Consider the following 19,183-nt stretch of genomic DNA (forward strand, 5'->3'; position numbering starts at 1 on the left):
TACTAAAGAAAAATGACTACTGCACATGCTTTTTTTTTCCTTTTCTTTATAAAATAATTTGCTTCGTATGTTGAAAACTAGTGCCATAAAGATAGCTGGTAACAAAAGGGCACTGCCCTTAATAAAATCACGATTTTCTAACAGAGAAACTGAGATGAAACAACAGATCTAATAAGAACAAGAACACCATAACTTAATTGGCAGAAGAAAACGGAAGACTCAGTTTGACAAATACTGTTAGAACTTTCATAAATGGTTTCTGAACACGAGTGAAGTCAGGGAAAAGTGAACGTATGACAGAGATAAATGGGTTTAAAAATAAACAGCAAAACAGACCCTGAATACAGCAATGCAAAAGAAGAAAAAAAAACTGAGATCTGGGACAGCCAATATTATGGCTAAGGAAATTTTCATCAACCAATTATATTTCTTGATGAATGAGTTTTAGTCAATAAAAATAAATAAATAAATAAAACGGCAAAATAAGCCAATCCTAAAACTAGTGTGGTAAGCAGTCTATTTTCTATGAGGGAATATATGTGACTGAAAATGTGACTGCTGGATAAAATAATAAATAAAATCTTAGCAAGAGCATACTTTTCTTAGATGGCCAAACAATAAAGTATCTAAATTAAAATCCTTCTCATTGTTTGCCAAAGACTTATAAAGTTAGGTAAAAAAGATCAGCTTCATTCATGTTTGCAGCGGTCTGAGTATCTGTGCCTTCGCCCAATCCCTGCTGAAATACAAACGCCCAATGCAGTGGTACCAGGAAGTAGTGCCCTTTGGAGGTGCTTATGTCATGAGGGCGAACTCCTCACAAAGGGATTAGTCCTCTTACAAAGAGCTCCTAGATCCTTCCACCCTGCGAAGCCACAGCAAGACGCCTCCAACCTCAAAAGGTCGGCCCCTCACATGATCATGCTGGCCACCATGATCTCGAGTTCTCCAGCCTCCAGAACCACAAGAAATAAATTTCTGTGGTTCAAAATCCACTTAGTCTCTGGTATTTTGTTATAATAGCCTGAAGGGACGAAGACAGTGTTCAATCCACAGGAGTATTTTTCTAATAAAATACGGGATCAGTTATGTCAGAACTCAGGGATTTTCGTGCCACTTACTCATTTTCGACCATCAGAGAAATCCCATCTGCCACTGTCCTTCAGTAACTTTATACTCCCACAAGTTAAAAACTGTACTGTCTTTCTTTGAAGTTCAATATTGATAATCATACTGATATTTAAATCATCTCGTGTTATCTTTGAGTAATACAACCCCCTCCCTCTCAATGAACCAAGAGTTAGATTTAGTTTGTGGACAAAATCTTCACATCCACTATCCTTATTCCCATCTCTTGCTGAAAATTCAAGGTAAGGTAATTCTGAATAATTGTTCATCTACACGACGGTTTTCCTTTTTCTTCTCTTTGCAGACAAAGTAAAAAACTCAGGTCTCTACTCTCCTGATAAGAGTAAGAAACCCTTGTAACCATGGCATGAATGGAAAGGATAAAGAACGACTGTTTTATCCTATATTAGAATATTTTGTTTCTGATCCTTAGTATGCTTAGCCTGGGAGCCCCAGGAATCAGGTATCCTATTAAAAATATTAAAAGAAAAGCTAAACTTTTCAGTACAAAGAGTAAGGGCTGTGGTGTTCATGTGACTGTGGGTATGAACAGGGAAGGGGACAGAGCTGGCTGCAGAGTACTTGAGAGGCTGTTGTATTCTTAAATATGAAAAAAAACTACACATAAGGTCTCTTTGTTAATTTGTGTTACTTAAGAATTTAGGGGCTGGGACAAAAAAGGGGAAAAGGGTTGTTAAAACTCCAACATCTTTTATGTATGAAAGTAGACTGTGAAATCCCAGGATGTATACAAATTACCTTTTTCACAGTTTTATCTGGTTCAAGAGCAATATCTGGAATGTTTGCATCCACCATCAAGGAAAACAAGTTCAAAATCAGATTAGAATACCTAAAGGAAAATGGGAAAGAAAAAAAAATAGCAACACATTAGAATTTTGCAGTTCTTCTCATATTAAGAACACTCCTAGAAAAAGGGGTACCTGGTTCTTTATAACAATTACTATTACTCCTATTGAAAATAGAACGTGAGACTATTCACCAGGTGTCTCAATGAAAAGCAAGCCTTGAAAAAAATCTTATTTTGGGGTCTCGATATAATACCATTTCTAGGTCCCATACCATGGAACAAACTTTCGGAGTAACCAATAATGACTTTTTTCCTCCAGTTTTTCACAGAGTATATTCTTTTTGATTGGGTCTAAGAAGAATCTACCTTATACCTAATTAGCATTTTACTAAGCAATGAAAGATCTGTCTTTGCTAAGTGACAACAAGAATCTGTCACTTTAAGACTACCTCAGTGCCATGGGTAAATGAATAAAAGAGAAATACTGCCATCCCACTAATCATGTAGGAGTATCCTCCAGGGGTACTAATAATCATTTCAGAAACTACAGTGACTGGTCTGAATATAAGCAATGCTAAATGAAGGCGAGAACAGCTAGTGCCCTACTGTGTGAAAAATGGGCAAGGTATTTAAATAATATATTTGGGTTATGCTGGTCCCAACAGGAACTAAAGTATTGTGTTCACCAATCCTCACACTTTTCATCTCACTCCAAAGGAATGTTGTTACTCTAAATGTCCATTTCCAAGGTGGAGTCTTGTGGGCAAAGGGGTAATAGAGTATACACAGCGCACAATACAGCTCCTGTCCCAGAACACTCTCTTCTTCAACAGTCTGCTCTCAGGGGCCCCTTAGCACCATAGTGATAAGAGGAGATTCAGTTTTGACTTTGGAGATGGATGTGAGTAAAGAAAGCTGTAGTTTCAGGCAATAAAGTTTTTTATCTGGTCTCAGGAGAAATGTCAACACAAGTGCCTTGCACTGTCTTCTCTAGGGGAGGAGGTCAGGATTTGGGAGGTGCAGAATCTTTATTCCAGCCATCTACCTATCTGTAATATAAAAAAGTACAACTCGTTACATTAAAAACTATTTAATGCTGGAACTGTAATGTTAATGGAACTTACGGACAAAAATTACTAGCCATATAAACCTCAAATTCCCTGTTTTATCACTGTAAGAACGGAGTTACTCAGAAGGCCATTAAGTCGCAGCGAGCAGGAAAATAAAAGTTTACTGAGAGAATCAGCAAGCGGGGAGGGAGCCCTGCCACAGGTGGTCAGGACTGCGAACTCCTACGGGAGAGGGGGGTTGCTTTATAGGGGGAAGAAAAAAAGGGGTTTTTTGAGCTTTGTTGGTCATTTGGCTATCTGGAAGCTGCGGATACGACAGGCTGATCAAAGGAGAATGTGGTTTAGTTTATTTTCAGTTTGAAAAACCCTGTTATCTCCCAGGCAGCTGCAGGCGGGGCAGTGGGGGGCATGGGAACTGGTTGTGTCAATCATCATTTTCGAATTTTGTAATGCCCATGAAAATCAAGAGGAACTGTAATGAAAATTTCTACCTTGATGTAATCTTCCAATCAGCTCTGGATAAAAATGCTTAAGGAGACAGTGAAGGGGGAAAAAGATCCAGAACCCTTATACTGATGATGGAAGTTCTAGATAGTTCAATGTGTAGAAGGAGACAGAAGAGGAAATAAATCAGCAAAGAAGCAGAAGTGGCCAGTAAGGATAAAAGAAAACAGCAGAGTGGGCTACGGCAAGTATTAGAAAGATTTTAGAAACAAAGACATGGCCAACTATGTCAAAGATACTAGGAGCAAAAATGGCAACTGGATTTGATATAAGTGTACCTGTTTAGCCTTTATAAAATTAGTTTCAATGGCAGAGTAGGACTGGAAGCCTTACTAGAAAAGGCTGAAGGAAGAAAAGTAGGCAAGGAAGTGGAGACAGTGAGAACGGAACTTTTTAAAGTAGCTGTGCTGTGAAGGAGAGTGAGGGAAAGGGGCAGCAGTACAGTCTTCAGCAATATCCCCGCCGCCTCCCCATGCAGCTGCGACAACCAGAACTCTCCAGACGCTGCCAGCTGTGCTTGGGGGTGGGGAGAAGGAGGCGGAGTACAAAATAGTTTCCAGTTGAGAGCCACTGACTTAAAACCAATAGTAAAACAGCATGACTGCTGGATTTCCTTCAGTAGCGTAAGAGTTGTTACAGTGCACACGTGATATAGGAAGACAGTTCTAATTTGAGTTGGAGTTTCAGCAGGTGAGATTACAGGACGGGATAAAAACTGCCTAAGAGGAGTTTAGAGAGAGGGCAGTAAGACTGATAACAACTTGGGGCCATAAAATTCAATGGGGAAAGAAGAAAAGTGAGAATATGAGATAGATTATATATGGTGGCAGGATGGCAAGACTGGAAGTATCAATGAGGTGGAACTTGTAGGAATGGGGACACACCCAAAGAGAGCTGTCAGTGCAGGTACTGGTGTGAAAAGCCTGGGATCAAGATGCTGGAGTACTGGCAAAGGGCGTTGCCAAGGTTGCGTCTAAATGAAGAAGGCTAGACCCTAAGAGGGCAGTTCACAGCTGGACCAGTCATGTGGATGTTGAAATCACAGTGCCCGTCATGGAGAAGAAGACAGTGAAAGTTTTTAATGAATGACAGTGACAGGGAGATAGGCAGATGATTGTTAGCAGCGGGTAGTACATCTGTGATCTCATGGTGTGTGTGTGTGTGTCTATGCTTTTCTTCTTTAAGAAAAAGGAAAAGAAGTGGCAAGGAAAGAAACAGTTTGGAAGTTGCAACAGGGAGCTAGAAAGGCACAAAGCCCTTTTCTACGCTCTACAGCATGTAGGATATGGAAATAGAGAAAAGGGTCCACCTGGGAGGGCTGCATGGGCCAAAGTGTCAGCAGAGTACAGCCAGCTGCTAGGTATTACATTATGAAAAAAAGATGTTTTTTTCCATAAAGCCTCAATTACTCATACTCTGCTTTGTTGATCATATATATACATTTTCTCCCAATCTTGCCATAGGAGAATCTCAGGAATCTACCAGAGTAACACAGGGAAGGGAAATACAAGACTCTTATTTTGAAAGGGATATTTTAGAGGTTCTCAAATCTGGCTGCTCATTAGATGCAGCTAGGGAACTTCTTGAAAATATCAGTGCTTGGGCCCATTTCCAGACCAATGAAATCTGATCGGGCCCCCAATAACCATGCCCCCCAGCTCATAGGGCCCCAGGTGGTTCTACTGGGCAGCCAGGATCTATGTGAAAATGTCTGCCTTTATATAAGCATAATGAGTTTCTTTTTTAAGAGGCAAATATTGTGTTCTGGGTTATATACCGGCTTAAATTTAACCACTCATGCTTCTACTATTATAGCAAGGGGAAGAGAATGTAAATAAATATAAAATAGAATATTCTGTAAGGACCTTAAACATCCAATTACTTTGTGGTTAATTTGTCACTACCTTTACTGAATGAATGCTTCCATCTGTTGCCATTGACCTACATTTTCCATTTATGACAGAACAAAGTAACCCAAAACACACAGTATAGTCGTCATTCAATATTCTACCCCTCCAAAAAATAAAAAACACAACAAAACAAAAAAAAACCAAAAACAGATTTAAAGGTTACTAGAAATCTATAAACAATTATCAAAAAATATGTAAGGTTAAGTTTGATAAAAATAGTGGCAGAGTGGGAAAAAGTGTACAAAATCAAGTCTAGACAAGTTATAAGGAGGGATATGACAATTTTTAAAAAAAGGATTGGGTTGAGTATGGTGCTCAAGGAAAATGCACTCTTTCTTTTCCCCACGTTTATACCAGCTACCATATTACAGGCAGGTTATACTAAGATGGTCTATCTTTTTCAGTAAAAACTTTCAATGCTAAAACCAGAAATGCATTTAAGTATACCAGGTGAGCTTATTACAATGCTGCAGGTCTATTTCTCATACAACCTATCCATTTTGCATGCAACAAATATGAGTAGAATCCTACAAAAAAAGTATTTAAAAAAAATAAATAAATGTACTGCTTCAAAGAGGGAAAGCTCATTGTTAATGATGAAATGTACCGTAATCAATAAATTCATTACTGCTTGGTGTCTAGGCAATAACATCCTTAAGACAATAAAAGAACTTTCCTTGATACAATTAAATACATTCCTAATTTCAGTATTTTTACTGAAAACTTTAGGCCATCTTTGCATCTTCAGAGTCTACCATAGTGTCTGGCATAAACATGGGATAAGAGAATAAGTTATTCTTTCCTTGAACACTTATTAAACTGTTTTAGCATTACTACTGTTTCTTTCCATTGAGAGTATTAAAAAATAAATTTACCAATTATTTACTGGTGCAATGTATTGGTAAATAAAAGATGATAATATATTTTGTTACATAAAAATCACACCATAAAATGTGTTCTGACATTTGCACAACTGTAACCATTCACAACTTAGTTCAAAATAGACTCTGCCATGTTTATCTGGTCCCCTGCTATTCAACAGTTTCTTGTAGGAATGGATCAGCAATCAACAAAAACATGAAGAGATGATGGCTGGTCACACCTACAAACCGTAATAGTAAATGTGTCAGATAACCTGAGCTCCAAACTTTTGACTATCATCAGATTAATTCTTATGTCCTAAAGGAGTTTGTATTATCTGAACAATATTCTAAAACACATTGAAAAATAAATGTTGATCAAAATATTAGGCTCCAGCTAATCTTAACTGAGGTACACTAAAATTTTTTTAAATGAAAAACAATTTTCAGGATGACTTAGCATAATATTATTTAATCTGTGATTTTTCTTTATAGTGAGAAAAGTTAACTTTGGCTCCATATTGATAACCTGCCTCTTTTTTCTCATTCTACTGAATTGCCACTAATCCACTCTTACTGACAGTTTATAAAGCACATTGTTTTTCTTCTGCTTTCAATAAGATAAAGCACCTTTGACATTTTTCTACTTATTATCTCATATCATTTTGTCTGCCTCCTCACTGAGATTGCCATGGTTCCATCTAGTTTTCTGTAGGCTTTGACGACATTAAATTTAAAATCTCAGATATTAAAGTGGAATTCTCATCTTTCTGAAAGTGCTTCTGCATCACCAGGCAAATCGAAAGAACACTGATCTTCTCATTATTTCTTCAGCACTGCTTTAAAGTAAAACTGAGCCACTCGGCCATCCAAAGGATAAATAACGTGGCCGTCTGTAAAATGCACATTAGAGTTCGTGACATGCTATGGAGACTAAGTAACAATGAAGGCCGACCGAGTCAATGCAAAGATTAAAACTGATTAATATAGGCTAGCTATTCTCCTGCGACCAGAAAGCACAACATTAACTTGGAACATAGCCTCACCCTAGATGTGAGGCAGAAATTCTGGGGGTTCTCATAAAAGTACTGCAGGTTCTCAATCAATAAACATACACCGAGTGTCTATACTCTTAACACTACATGGTATGAGTGAATGAAGTTATGAAGACAGTTAAGATGGAGCCCACATTCAAAGGCAACTCACCGTCTACAGGTTATATTTCACCTGGAAGAGTATACACACAGTATGTCTCCTGAGCTGGAATTTTCAGCTGGACTAAGAATAGTTTGCATAGTTGGTTGAAAATGGAGTTGGCATCAAATGATCCTGTCTTTTTTGACTTAATCATCACAGCCATGTCCTGCATTTAAGAAACATGACTTTTTTTCCCCCTGATATACAATGTTTAGTTCTAAGTAAACTAGATTTAGGAAATAGAGTGGCATTGGAGAAAAAAGGATGGAAAGAGAAAAATCAACATTTTTTTTAAAGCAAAATGAATGATGAGATGTTACATAGAGACAAAATCATATATAATGTTTATTTTGCATTCACTTAACACACATCTGAATGCTCCTGAAGAGCAAACAAAACTAAGACTGATAAAGGTGCTAAACAATAAAGATGATTGTATTAATATTACCCTAAATAAGCTAAATGCTTCACTGATGAAGAAGTAGGAAGTCAGCTAGGGAGAAGGAGAATAACCCAACCTGGTGATTATAATCCTTTAAGGCTGGCCTCTGGGAGATGTCAACGAAAGGAAGCTTCTTAATCTTTTCTCTATCCCAGCGCTGTCAGAAGCAGAATATATTTTATTAAAATGATTTCAGCCCATTGATTTTGAAGTCTCTGTGTTTGCTTGATCTTGTGTAATGCCAGCTTCCCATTTGGTGGGATTTAGTAATCATATTGGAAAGCAAGAACTTTTTTCCTTTAATATCAGACTGTTTATCAAAATAGACATCAGATGTACATTAAAAAAGTGTTGCCTGTGTCTTTCTAAAAGAGGGATGCTAAAGAATGCATGCCATCTGAACAACTCTATTTTTCTGCTCTATGAAATGAATTTACCAAAATTCTCTATGTCGAGCAAATCGACTTACCTTCGAAGGTGGAGGAAAGCCGTGTAGCACTGTTTACGGAACTCTTGGTACTGCTCGCTCTGCGTGCCCCCCATTCCTTCTACCATTTCTTTATTCAGCTTCATTGGAGGTGGAAGAGGCTTCGGGTCCCGACCCAAGATATATCCAAAGTCTATGTGGAAGAGTTTGCCTAGGCATTGATAAGAAACCCATTTGTTACCTTTGGGGTCTGAGAAGGGGACATGTCATGTAACTGGTAAAGCAGTCTCTTCATAAAGAATATTAGTTCACAATGAAGTATTTTAAATCGTGGACCCTCTAAACCCAGGCTTGGGAGTAGCCTTCAGAGCATATTTTAGTTCAATTCACATTCAGTCCGATAAAATTATGCTTAAAATCATCCCATAGTAATATTAAAAATTTAAATCCTTCTTTTAGATCACCACAATCAAAGCTGGCAAAGCCTGAACAACGTTTTTTAGGGTATTAGCATAAATATCTTGTAGCAAATTTCTCATGCTAAAGTTTAAGCAGAAGACCATTTCTTTTAAACGTTCCTAAAACGAAGCATTCCTTTAACTTATCAAAATCCCCACCCCTATCCGCACCAAAAAAAAAAAAAAGTTTCTTAAATCTCATGTTCTATTGTTAGCTTCATCTGAAGCATTCCCAACGAATCTGTCATTAGCCGCAGACTAAGAAACCAAGTACAGTACAGCCAAGGGCGGAACACAGCCGCACTGCCCACGGAGAGAGGCCCTGGAGCAGTCACCGAAGCTCACACACCAGAGGTGCAGGAATGTGACCGTTCCCTGTAGAGAATGATTCGCCACAGAATTCATAAAGGATCTTGTGACTTATAAGAAGGTGTGAGGTATTTCTTTTAAAATTATTTATTTACTTATCTTCCTTTTCCACACTAAACTTTAAGTTAAAGAACCACTAAGTCTTATAATCAAAAATCTCGTTTTACTTTTTTTTTATCGTCCTGAAACCTAGGATAATATCTAGCACAGAGGAGCATTCAATGTGACTATTTTGCATTTATTTAACCAATAACATTTCAATTTCACATTTATAGCTTAAACAACTTTTAATAACATTTCTTCCGGGAACCTTAAGAGTTCTTATAATATTAAGTTGCTTTTTAAAATTATTTGTCTTCATTTCCATGAAGATCTGTAATAAAAATAATAGAGGCCCCATCTGGATCATGTGGATGCTGCTACCTTACTATTAGTACTGTTGCGTTACTCAGTGTTTTTGACTGAGTTAGCATCAAACAGTAAGGCAACTTTAACTGCTGCAAGCTAATACTAACAGAAGCAGAATTAGCTTTACCTGGGAAGTACATGACAGTATCTGAACAATGGAGGTTATGAAGTAATTCAAGTAGAGAAAAGCGGCAAGAATATTTACATGGGATATGATATGAACAGCAGTGTGAATTCAAACTCACACTGTACAATCTGTGCCATAGTTGCACTGCAAGTTTGTTACATGATTTAATTCATAAATATGTCTTTATTTTAGTTATGTAAGAGTAGATGTACAAGAACTGACTATCAGGTTTTATGTTATATACATTTAAGATGATAAAATTCAGTATGTCAACACAGGGACGTTTATTTCTACTTAAAACAATTCTGTGTATTATTCATGATTAAAAAGCACCTTTTCAGAATCCCAAAATAGGCTCCAGAAGTCTCTAAACACAAAGAAATCAATTTGGAGGGAAATCCAGAGAGTTCATCAAATTCCCAAGTGAAGTCCATGATTCCAAAAAGATGAAAACCCAGTTTTAGAGTAAGATTTGGTCATTGTAGCACTCACTGGGAAAGCATTATCTCCTCATCTCTCAGGGCTCCGGGGAATAAGCTATCACTGAATTTTTTAAGATTTGGTGAAAAATCCACGATCAACCTCTGTTAAGGATTTCACTGCCTTCAACTAAATACAGGGTGGGGCAAAAGTAGGTTTACAGTTGTTCCTACAGAAAAATAATACAATAATACATAATAATACAAGGATAAACTGTGCTTCATGTACTCAAAACTGTAAAGCTACTTTTGCCCCACCCTGCAGGTAACCTCTGTGAAACTAAGCTAAGCACTTCATTTTGTGCTTTCTTCTCATTCTGGAGTTCCCATTTAGTTTTTGCCTTGTTAGACACACACCATTCTGCCCTCATTATTATACGTACAGATGTTTTGTTTTGTTATGAATATACATATATTCTTAATGATACTCAGCACTTGAGCAGATAACCTATTTGACCAATCTCTGATTCAAAACTGACCCTCTTAATGAATCCCATGACATTTTACTATCAAATGGTATCAGCCTCACACATGGTTCATTTAATGGACTCTATGCTTTTAATAGAAAACCCAGCCCCACTTTTCTTCATTTCATTACAGGCACTGGAATTCCAATGTCAGCTATGCATCGCTACTTACAAATGAAGAGTATATGTCTATTCGTCTCATAAGAACACTCTTGAACAGGATTACTGCTTAATTATAAGGCATAAAAGATTCAGTATCTAACAGTAAAACCATTATTGTGCTTTGCAAGTTCAGAGAGTCGTATATTTTGAAAAGAGGCTATTAATGTTTCAGGAAAACGTATCCTTTTACATAGTGAAGGGAATGGCTATTTTAAAGTTAGTATCTATAGATGAAATGTGTAGGATTTTTTAAATGTACTTCATAAAATTAAAAGTTTAATTGAGAAATTCAGAAAATGTGGTCTTATTCAAATCTGTTACTTTAAGCAGTCAAGAGATAACGTGTACAGGAAACAAACTGAATGTTGACTGCAATTAGCTCCTAAGTCCCTGACTTGTAATACAACAGGGATGAGAGAAGTTAATTAAATTTTCCTGTTATTTGCATAAGTGACTAGAACTTATTTCTAAAATTGTAGTTCAAGACATTTGTAGTTCTTGGATTAAAGAGAACAGATATTACTAAAATCAATAATATTTAATAGTAGTTTTGAAAATTTCCATTTTGTCTATGCAGTAATTAAATGTGATCAATCTCAATAATTATTTCATTTTTCACACCTCTGCTTAATCCTCTTTTATTTCTCTTCTATTCTCTATAACCCAACATTATTTTCATTTGAAAATCCCACAAAATTACTTCTTGTCACTCTTCCAGAGTAAGTTTCCCATTCTCTTCAATGTTTTTGTAAACAACTTGACATGTTACTCTTTTTCCACAAAATGACTTTATTTCTTGTGACTGTTGTGTCTTCCCTGTTGCCCTAACATAAAACTTAGAACAAAAACGGTGGTGAACTATTGACATAACCAAACCTATGTTTTTGGAATTAAAAATGCTCCCTATATCTGCACTGCCACTTGTTAGTTAAACCCTGATGATATACTTGGTTAGAATTAGTTCTCAGTTGTAGTTAAAAGCACAGTAGTGATTAAATATATTTCAATAATTGTTACTGAGTAACAAAGAACAATAAGATATACATAAGTACAGATGAGTATAGCCATTTCAATGATCTGCTAAATGTTTCAAACAATTTATTATCATTTCATATTCAACTATTAAGAATAGTGACAAAAGTGTGCTAACTAATGAAAAGGGGACTAACCATGTCTACTTAAGTGTATCTGATTAGATAGTCTATTATCATTTAAGAAAAACAAAATTTTAAATGTTATATATTTTCATTTTTTATATAGTTAATAACACCATGAAAAATTTCCCTGAAACACTCTTTTCTCCTCAAGGATCATTTAATGTCTAAAGTAAAAACAGTAAGCTCTTAAAGATGAAAAATAACAGTCTCGAATGAGCAGTTTTAAAACCTTTCAGTCTCGGCCTCTTTTAAAAATATTAATTAATTAATTTAAAAATAAGTCAATAACAGTTTAACATAACCTTTTAAGTGAATAGTACCTGCTTCCTAAAACAAACACATAATTTAGTGAGAAGAGTGGCATTGCCTTACATTTTGCTAATCTCTTTAATGTCTCGGTTACTAAGAGACAGGTGGATTCTCCCATTTGCTTCTTTTTTCAAACTATCATGATATTTGATTAAAGTAAAAGGAGGGGACCCAGACTCTAAACAGACAGAGAAGAACTGTAATGCCCTTTTCAGATGATTACGGAGAGTTTAACAAATTCTCAGGTCCTACTATACCTGGTGAGTCAGAAACTCTGAGGCCCGAGCCCAACAACCTGTATGTTAACTCACTCTCCAGGTAACAATGATATGAAGTCGCAAGGCTGAAACTTGAGGGCGTCTACTTCATGCTGACTAATACAACTCTCAGCTTCCATTAGGTCACGGTGGAGCAGACAGTGGCGAGATGAATCACCAAAGGAACTAGAATTCATACCAAGACTAACCAGCCGATGGGTGTACCAGCTGCAAAGGCCTTGTTTATCTCGGCTTCCCAGGCCTTTACCAGAACGTGTGCTTCTCTCTGTCTGCATTGCACACACACTTTCTTCATTACCCAGCCTCAGTTACTTTTTTCACGAAGTAATTTCTAGCTCCTTAGGCACAGAGTATATACCACCTTGTCATTTTTTATGACTTCTATGAGAACAAAAAGAAAATATTTTTCTTCTAAAACAAACTTTTAAAAAAAGCACTTATAGCAACCATTAACATTTTGTTTTCAGTAAACATGAGAAAAACTTGATACTGAATACAGTATTCCCTCACTTAACCGCAGGTATTACGTTCTAGACCACACCTCCCCCCCCATAGGTGAAAATCCGCGAAGTAGGAACCTTACAATTATTTTAGTATTTATATGTATTTTAAAGCTTTATAAACCCTTCCCGCACACTTACAAACCATTCCCAGTCCCTTATTAACCTTTTCCACACTTTTATAAACACTACTTATGTTCTTAAACATATTCTACACTCTTAAACCTATGTAACTTTAACAACATACATACATAGTACCGCAAAATCCTGTGATATAGCGAAAAATCCGTGACAAATAAATATAATATTTTTAAAAATCCCACGATACAGTGAGGCCGCAATATGTGAACTACGATATAGAGAGGGACTACTGTATTCAAGAAATGTTCTAAAGACCAGATTTTAAATAATGTCTAAAAAGAAAATGATTCACATGAAGACATGTCCTTCTCATTTTTAAGTGTCTAAAATAATAAATAGACTCAAAAGTATTTATGGATAAAGAAGAAGGTCTTATATGCCTGGCTCTTTTTTGTATATATTAACTGAGAAAACCAATCAAATTGGATAATAAAAGTTTAGACAGGAAACAGATTTTCCTGGAAACCCTAAGAATGGATAAAAATGGCATTAAAAAAACCAAAAACTAGTTCATTTATTCATTCTAAAAGCACTTACTGGTTGCTTACTAAATACATAAAAGTTTTTATATCCCTTTCTATTGTTTCCCAGAAAATAAACAAGAACATTAAGAAATTAAGTCTGTAGTTTTATATCCTGCAGCATAGTTAATCTACCAAACTGAGTAACTTAAATACAAATAGCTGAGGAGGCACCACCATTTGAATAGTAACTAAGTTCCTTCCATGTAAGAACATTTTGAACACCATAAACAACTGTATTATGTCTTGAGGAATAAATATAGCATATATTTGAAAATATCAAGTTTTATGGTAAAACACACAAAGGATAACATAAAATCAATTATCAAGTTTACTAACTCTCTTTAATAAACCTTCCTGTACTACTAAAATAGCCACTCAAAAGGGAATTTAGAAGATGATAAGTTAAAAAAGTTTTGATTTTAGAGTGGGGAAAAGGAATTTTTGAAATCAATTATTTTCTTATCTCTAAAACTATGATTCCAAATATCAGCTACGTAAGTCAAAAATGGAAAGCATCCTTACTTCCTCAAGGGAAAACAAATAAGCCAACAAGAAACCATAAAAGCTATCCCTTAAGAATCGTTTACTATGTGCTTAGGACCATAGAAGATTCTATTATGTTATCTAATTCAACCCTCGCAACACCACTACCTGAAGAGAGGTTCTCTTATTTGTACATTCAGAAGACAAGACTGAGTCACAGATATGTAACTTACCCATAGGCATCCAATGGTGGAGGGGCAATTTAAATCCTAAGATTTTGACTTTGAGCCTGACATATTAATTTGTGTAATGCAAGACTCTTTCTAAGAATTAAAAAAGGAAGTGAATCAATTTCACATAAAAGTAAAGATGACAGAGAAGATCAGGATAGGACATATATTTAAACATTTTTAAATCATAATATAAGAATGCCTATTTTTCTTTACTCTGAGCTTTCTGACAGGCTCAGAAAGCCTGTACTACTGTCAAGTGCAGAGACAGACAAAAGAGCCTCCATTCCTCTCACTACACAAATGTATAAATCTAGATCAGAAGGGCCACCCTGAGGACCTACAGCTAACTTTTCTGACACTACAGACACTTAGCTTTTTGTTATCATTTGTGAATTTTTTCAGTTATTTACATATTAATTTTATATGTTAATTCTATTATAAAGTCTGTATACATAAACAATGAACAAGTTTTTCACTTATAATGGTCACCTCCCCCCCTCAAATTCTCAAAACTAAAAAGAATAAATAAACCTTTCCCAAACAGTTGGGAAAAGCCAAAATCATGTTTCATTTGAGTCCTGCCACAGATGATTATTCTGAATAAATTTAAAGTTTCCTCAAAGGACACCAACTCTGAAAAAAGTTCATTTTTTCAATTTCATATCACAGATTAAATTTTAAATTTTCTTGCTCAAATAATGCTATATTAATACATTAAAAGGGAAACATGATTCACTCCAAATCTGCTTCAATAAAATAAGGTTATAATTGACCACAGGACAATACACCGACAAAGGAATTGAGAGAGCTTTACGTTTACAGTGGATACACAGCGCCCTCTGCTGCACAAACTGCAGAAATCTCAAGCAAGCTGAAAGCATCCAAAACCAAAAGTCACGGGCTTCTCGGAAATCTGTAATTGAGACTCTTATTTTACGTTTTTTCAAATTACCATTAAAGATCTCTATATACAGTGAAGCATTTTCTTCCACACACTGCTAAACTCCTCAGTCTGACCCTTTTCTCTCCTCACCTATATTTACAGGGTAGAACAACGTATTGGGAGCGAGTCTCCATAAGACCCCAGTGAAATAAAATCTGGGTATCTCCTTTCTCTCTCCTACGCCCCTCATACCGGAGGACGGGACACGGATGAATCAGTAGAACTCTGATTACAATTCCAAACCAAAGGAGGATCATAGTTTTTAAATCTGCCCAAACTGGCAAATGAGAAGAATAGCAAAGGTGTTATATTTTGAAGAATGGGAGAATCTTACTCTCCATTAAACAAACAAACAAACAAAAAAGAAAACACTTCATTAACATTAAGAGATTATACAGTTACCGAAGAAAATCTAAAGTTCTAAATATTTAATATATTACAGCCTTATTGAAGGTATAATGGACCCAAAATATACGGAAGATGCCTTATGATATTTAAGGCATTTTGAACTACAAGCACTGAAATGTATTCCCTGCAATGAACCACACTTAAAATACACTTTGAATATATAAGTGTATGAACTATACAAAGTCTATTTATAATATATATGCAATTAATATAACTTGAAATTGCTTTGAAATATACGGACTGTTAGTAAAAGATGACTAAAGACACAAATATTTTAAAATAAGTCATTACAAGTTTTTAAAGTTGAAGAACACAGTATACTTCCATTTGCCTTTGACATAATCAGACTTTCCTTATATAATTTCATTCAAGTTAAACCCGAAAATTGAAAATATTTACCCTAGTGAGGAAGACTTAAGATGTTAACTGTACAATATACCTGGATGAAAGAATTAGAAAGCAGTTAAGAGAAAAATAACTCAAAAATGCTGTTTAAAAAAAAAAAGATAATGTGTCTCTTACTGAGCACATTTTAAGGAAAGTTTTATATTCAAAAGCAAATCTGAAGCACCCTCTAGTGGAAAACTGGTAACAAAAAGTTAAAGCTTCTATTTCTAAAATTTTATAATTCAATTTCGGTAAAGCAAGTAACTATGACTTCAGACAAAAAAGTAGATTAGGTAGACTCCTACTTTTAAAATGCCCCCAAACACACGCACATGCACACAACAGAGCAGTTCCTAAAGTCCAACAGAAAAAGCCTATTATTTATCAATTAAAAAGAAAACAAAACCAAGATCAGCGAATATAACATCATAGATGTACACTATATATTAAACATTCCACTGTGGTTATAAAATGATTAAGTCACAGAAACTCATGGAATCACTTTGGTACCTTGATACATGTGGTTAAAAGATTCAATCAGAAAGAGAGCTAAGGGAATACAACAGGAAAACTTCTTCAATATTACAATTCTCTCGGAACACACTGTAACATTTTATAGCCTTTGCTAAACTAGCAAATTAGGTGAGAACTTCCAGCACAATCTTGATTACATTCCTTTACTCTTGGTTATTAAAGGGACTGTCTGGTCTTGAAAAAGACATGGTCCATACATGCAAATTCTACCACAGATGATTTTTAACATTAGCAATTTAAAATTGAATAGATTAAATTTCAGATTATGTGAATAGGGTTATCTATTAATAATTATACTACATAGTATGTATTATGTAAATTCTTAGTATCACAGTTTGAAGAAATACTAACAGAAAATGTCTTTATCTGAGAGACCATTTAAAAAAAATTTAAATCTATTTTCTGGGGAAGGCTGAAAACACTTAAAGTAGTTGGCCTATGGAAGAAAAGGCTCCACAGAAGAGCAGATAATTAAGCACTGATTTACTGAGCACTTTAGGTATTGCTCAAGGCTCTGGAGGCACGGTAGCCAACTGGATGAACATGGATCTTGAATGGGAAAAATGGTAAGAAATCAACAAGCTCCATTAGGGTCAGGATTTCTGTCTGTTATATTTACTTTGGTATCTCAAGCACCTGCAACAATACCTGGCCCATAGTAGGTGCTCAATAAATGTTTATTGAATTATATATATTTAGACAATCTTCAGCTAGTGATAGGAAGGAGAAAGAAAGAAATAAAACAATAATAAATAGAGAGTAGCAGGCCAGGGCGGCACGGCAGGTGTATGTTCTTTCAGATGGGAGACTCAGGAGAGCCTTCTCTTAAGGAAATGCCATTAGACCTCAGACTTAATAACCAAAGTCAGACTTGCAAAGATCTGAAAGAGCTTCCCGGAGGAGGCAGGAGTGCTTTGGCATTTAACCATGCAGACTCGTCAGTGTGGGTAAGCCACGGCAGCGGCAGTAAAGAGTCAGATTTTACTCAAGTAGTGTCGGCAAAAGAGGCTGCTTGCAAATGGGGTCCAAGCAGCGGAAATGTAGAGAACGTGCAACTTCTTGATCTATTCTGGAGGTGAGGAGTAGACATGATTTGCTGATGGGTTAAATATGTGAGATGAGGCCAGGAGTAGTGTTAAAAAAGTCTCCTAAGTCTGGTGTTTAAACAACTGTGTGGATAAGACTACTTACTGAGACGGGAAAATGAGGTGAAGAGCAGGTTTCAAACAGGTAGTGGAGGGAGGGGACACCTTTCACCACTAGCCATGTAACAGGAGTTCAGGTATGTAGTTGTGTACTTTGGTTTGAAGCTAATAAAATGGATTGAGGTAGAAGGCTATACATTTGGAAGTTGTTTCCAGAGATGATGCTTAAAGCCATGGGACCAAAGACTTATCAGGAAGAAGGGTGCATGGAGGGGTGGGGGGGGGAGGGTGGGGGTGGTGATAATTATTCCATGGAAAAGCAAAGAATTAAAGATAGAGGTTAGAGAAGAACTATATGCACAATCAATGGGCATGGACTAAGGGGGGGACAACTGGAGGGAAGGGGTTACTGGGTGGAGGGGAACAAAGGGAAAAGAAATTGGGACAACTGTAACAGCATAATCAATACAGCATATTAAAAAAAAAAAGATAGAGGTTAAAGTGAGTCAAGTTTGATGAGAGTTTAGTAAGAGCTGTACAGAAAGAGATTGGACTCCGTGCATACATTATGGACTGTCCTTCAAAGAAGGCATTTAAGAAGCAAAGGCTAGATGAGGATCTGGAGGATTACTACTAAAGTGATTCTTACAAGGGATGGAAAGTTCCCTTAAGACGTCCTTCAAAGGTACCATTTAATGGGACTTTTAAGACTCTATGATTTACCTTCACTTACGCATATCATTTTGTTACTAAGTAGATTCCAAGATTAAAAAAACAAACAAAAGAACACTGGCATATAAAATGTATGTCTCTCCACTAGTAGACATTGTATGTTACCTGTTTTTGTCAGCAAAAGGTTATCCAAGTGCCTGTCTCCAACTCCAAGTATGTATGTAATCACACAATATCCAGCTGCAGAAACAGTTTGAAAATAAAAATAAAAACTGTGAAAAACACATTCGAACCAAGTTATTCGGAGCACTGAATATAAAAATAATTTGTGCTACCTTAATTTCAATTTGCTTACTACTGTTTTTCATTTTTCACCCAAATTCTCAAATTAAATTTATAAGCTTTGACTCTATAAAGGGTTTATTACTTGAAACTCAAAAGAAATTACTATTTGCAATATGAAAAATATCATGTATAATTTTCTCAAATTATAAAAGCCAGTAGTATCAAAAGTGAAATCAGGTTTCAGGTCTATCATTTCTCACTTAAAACTGGACACATGTTAAAGATGACAGTGAAAAAGAACTGTCCACAGAAATGCATATAATGAGGTGGATCATCCCATAACTGTGCTGGGTACAAGGTAACAAAAG

The 19,183-nt window shown here is 35.9% G+C and overlaps 1 protein-coding gene across 1 annotated transcript in view; it reads right to left on the reverse strand.

Moving 5' to 3' along the window:
* The window catches only part of PIK3C3 (phosphatidylinositol 3-kinase catalytic subunit type 3), a 106,136-nt gene that overhangs the window by 9,477 nt on the left and 77,476 nt on the right, over positions 1-19,183 (reverse strand). Inside the window, exons 21-23 of the mRNA XM_090285111.1 lie at positions 18,696-18,770; positions 8,389-8,557; positions 1,888-1,978 (exon numbers count right to left, since the gene is read on the reverse strand). Coding sequence (XP_090141237.1) covers positions 1,888-1,978; positions 8,389-8,557; positions 18,696-18,770 — 335 coding nt within the window. The remainder of the gene's footprint in view (positions 1-1,887; positions 1,979-8,388; positions 8,558-18,695; positions 18,771-19,183) is intronic.

Source organism: Furipterus horrens, unplaced genomic scaffold, assembly GCF_987537825.1.
Source record: "Furipterus horrens unplaced genomic scaffold, mFurHor1.1.pri manual_scaffold_8, whole genome shotgun sequence".
Classification (NCBI taxonomy): domain Eukaryota; kingdom Metazoa; phylum Chordata; class Mammalia; order Chiroptera; family Furipteridae; genus Furipterus; species Furipterus horrens.